This window comes from Nerophis ophidion, linkage group LG07, assembly GCF_033978795.1.
Source record: "Nerophis ophidion isolate RoL-2023_Sa linkage group LG07, RoL_Noph_v1.0, whole genome shotgun sequence".
In the NCBI taxonomy this organism is placed as follows: Eukaryota; Metazoa; Chordata; class Actinopteri; order Syngnathiformes; family Syngnathidae; genus Nerophis; species Nerophis ophidion.
In genome coordinates, this window is record NC_084617.1 from 64,373,643 (window position 1) to 64,376,142 (window position 2,500).

Below are 2,500 nucleotides of genomic sequence, written 5' to 3' on the forward strand. Positions count from 1 at the left end.
TGGCCGGGCGCTGCAAAATTCTGCATGCACTCTCCTTTTTTTTTTATTCCTTCTTTTTTTTTAAATGTAAGTATTGAATGCATTTTAAATGTGGCTTCCAGGGTCGGACTGCCACCACCAGGCCGTGTGTGAGGGCTGCCATCGGCCCATCTCCGACCGCTTTCTGATGAGGGTCAACGAGTCGTCGTGGCATGAGGAGTGTTTGCAGTGCACGGTGTGTCAACAGCCTCTCATCACCAGCTGCTACTTCAGAGAAAGGAAACTTTACTGCAAGCACGACTACCAACAGTAAGAAGTGCATTTATCACTCTTTATTTTATTTTTTTTATATTTTTTGGGGGATGTTTTTGGATGCTTGGTCATTTGCTGGATTGCATATTTAGGATGGCAGCCGTTATTTTGATTTGTTTTTTAAAAATGCAATTAAATATATTTTAAATATTAATTTAATTACAGGAAATGTAAATGTAAATGCAGGGAAACGAAGTGGACAATTTAGTTCAATCGATGCGCGCGCATCACCCGTGTTTATTTTCCCATATCATTATTGTTGTTCTTATTCTTATTACCGTCGTATAATTTGCAAATGCACACCCTAAATCTAAACAATTCCTCTTATTTTAATTTTTAATCTTAAGTAAGATATTTTTTCCCCACACAATCTAAATCAAAATGTGTATTCGTTTTAACCTCGCAATGTTATTTTTTTTTTGCGTTAAAATTTATACATGTAAAAAAAAAAAAATAACATTTTTCGTTTTGTTTTTTTCAAATCCAATAAATAAAAATATTCATTATTGTGTACATTTGCATTTAAAAATGTCTTCGTTGATTTTCAATGTGCGGCGGACAAAAAAAAAACGGCATTTAACGGCTTGTTTAAATCAATATAATCCCGCAGCTAAAAACCACGTTTTTCTTTTTCATATAAAATCAAAGGACATTATTAGAAATTCCATTCATTTGCACATTTAACATTTACCATAATAATTTAATGATTTAAGAATAACTGTTAAATTGCTACTTTTTTAATGATTATTATTTGCTGAGACCAAAACACCTTTTATAGAGATGCTACTATCAATAACAAAAAAAATCTATTATGCTATTAATTCACTTAAAAGTCAACATTCCAAACAATAAAACGTGTGCATTTTAAATTATTATGTTATATTTATTTTAAATTGTGGTTGCTTATAATATCACATAACAGGCAAGCAAATATTGAGGCTTAGCAAAAATATGGTTGCTTTTCGGGCCTTGAAGGACCCCTGGGTGCTGGATGTATCTCATTGCAGGCCGCTTTTCATGCTTCTTTTTATCCTTTTTTTTTTCTCTATAATTAGATGTCTAATAATTGAACATGGTGGCTCTGCAAGACACCTTGCAAAGCAACAAAGAGTTACATCCACGGCCGTGTGTGCCATTCACAAGCTTTGTGACAGTGTAGTCATGAGGATAACAATGGACCGGGGTTGGGAGGAAAGAAAAAAAGAATCATAGCTGTAACTATGGGATACCAAAGTCATGGTGTCACGGCTCAGGGGCGGCGGAAGCCGATAGAGGGACACGGATCTCTTCCTTAGGCCTGTTTCTTAGTGGTGTCTGTCAAGAAAATGGGAGATACATGTATTGGGTCTTTCTCCTGCTACCGCTTGTGTGGCCAAATCATAGCCGAGCCGTACATGTCAACAACCTGCTGGGCGCCGTTCTGCTCTCACATGCTGTTGTCCGACACATCTTTTAATTCTTCTCACACTTTCAAACCTCCTCATTCAGTCCCAGCCAAGTGGAGGTCCCTCTATCACACAAACACACATACAAACAGGGTCCCATTCCCCTCCCTGATTATTCCACTTGCAGTGATGGGATATTTAAGGATGTAATTGGCACCTTTTTGACTTTTATGACATCCAGTTAGGATGCATTTGTCAGCCCACAAACTGCTTGGGGCTGTGACGAGGAAGCTTGCAGCGTTCTAGGTCCATGTGCCTAATTACAATCCTACAGCAACTGATTCATGCTCCGTAATCAGCTCTCACCAGCTATAATAAATCAAGGAATTGGCAAGGAGTCTTTTTTTTTGCACACCTTTGGAACGGCTTTTAAGTGCAAACAGGGGAAAACAATTGTTTACCATGTTATTAAAACGCCCGCCGACGTGGTTCGATGCTGCCGTACTCCATATAGTGCAATTATTTAGTAACAAGATCGGATTTTATCATCCTTTCTTCCAATTTTGTTGTTGTTTGTTTTTTAACACTACTAAGCTGACTTTGACCTAAATTTGACACATGAACAAGATCTGATAGCTCACTTACAGCTCATCTTATTATCTATTCTGTCTTATGTCTTCTATGTTGCACGATTGCACCAAGAAAAAAATCCTAGTTTGTGAACCCGTTCTCAAACAATGGCAATCAAAACTATTCTGATTCTGAATTTAAGGACACTATAATTTGATGTTTAACAGCATATATTTATATGTGAGCTTTTGCAG

At 37.1% G+C, this 2,500-nt stretch overlaps 1 protein-coding gene across 2 annotated transcripts in view; it reads left to right on the forward strand.

Annotated features, from left to right (window-relative positions):
* Positions 1–2,500, forward strand: part of lmx1bb (LIM homeobox transcription factor 1, beta b) — a 160,863-nt gene that overhangs the window by 483 nt on the left and 157,880 nt on the right. For both annotated transcript variants that reach the window (XM_061906859.1, XM_061906861.1), the window contains exon 3: positions 102–288. In XM_061906859.1, the coding sequence (XP_061762843.1) occupies positions 102–288 (187 nt within the window). The remainder of the gene's footprint in view (positions 1–101; positions 289–2,500) is intronic.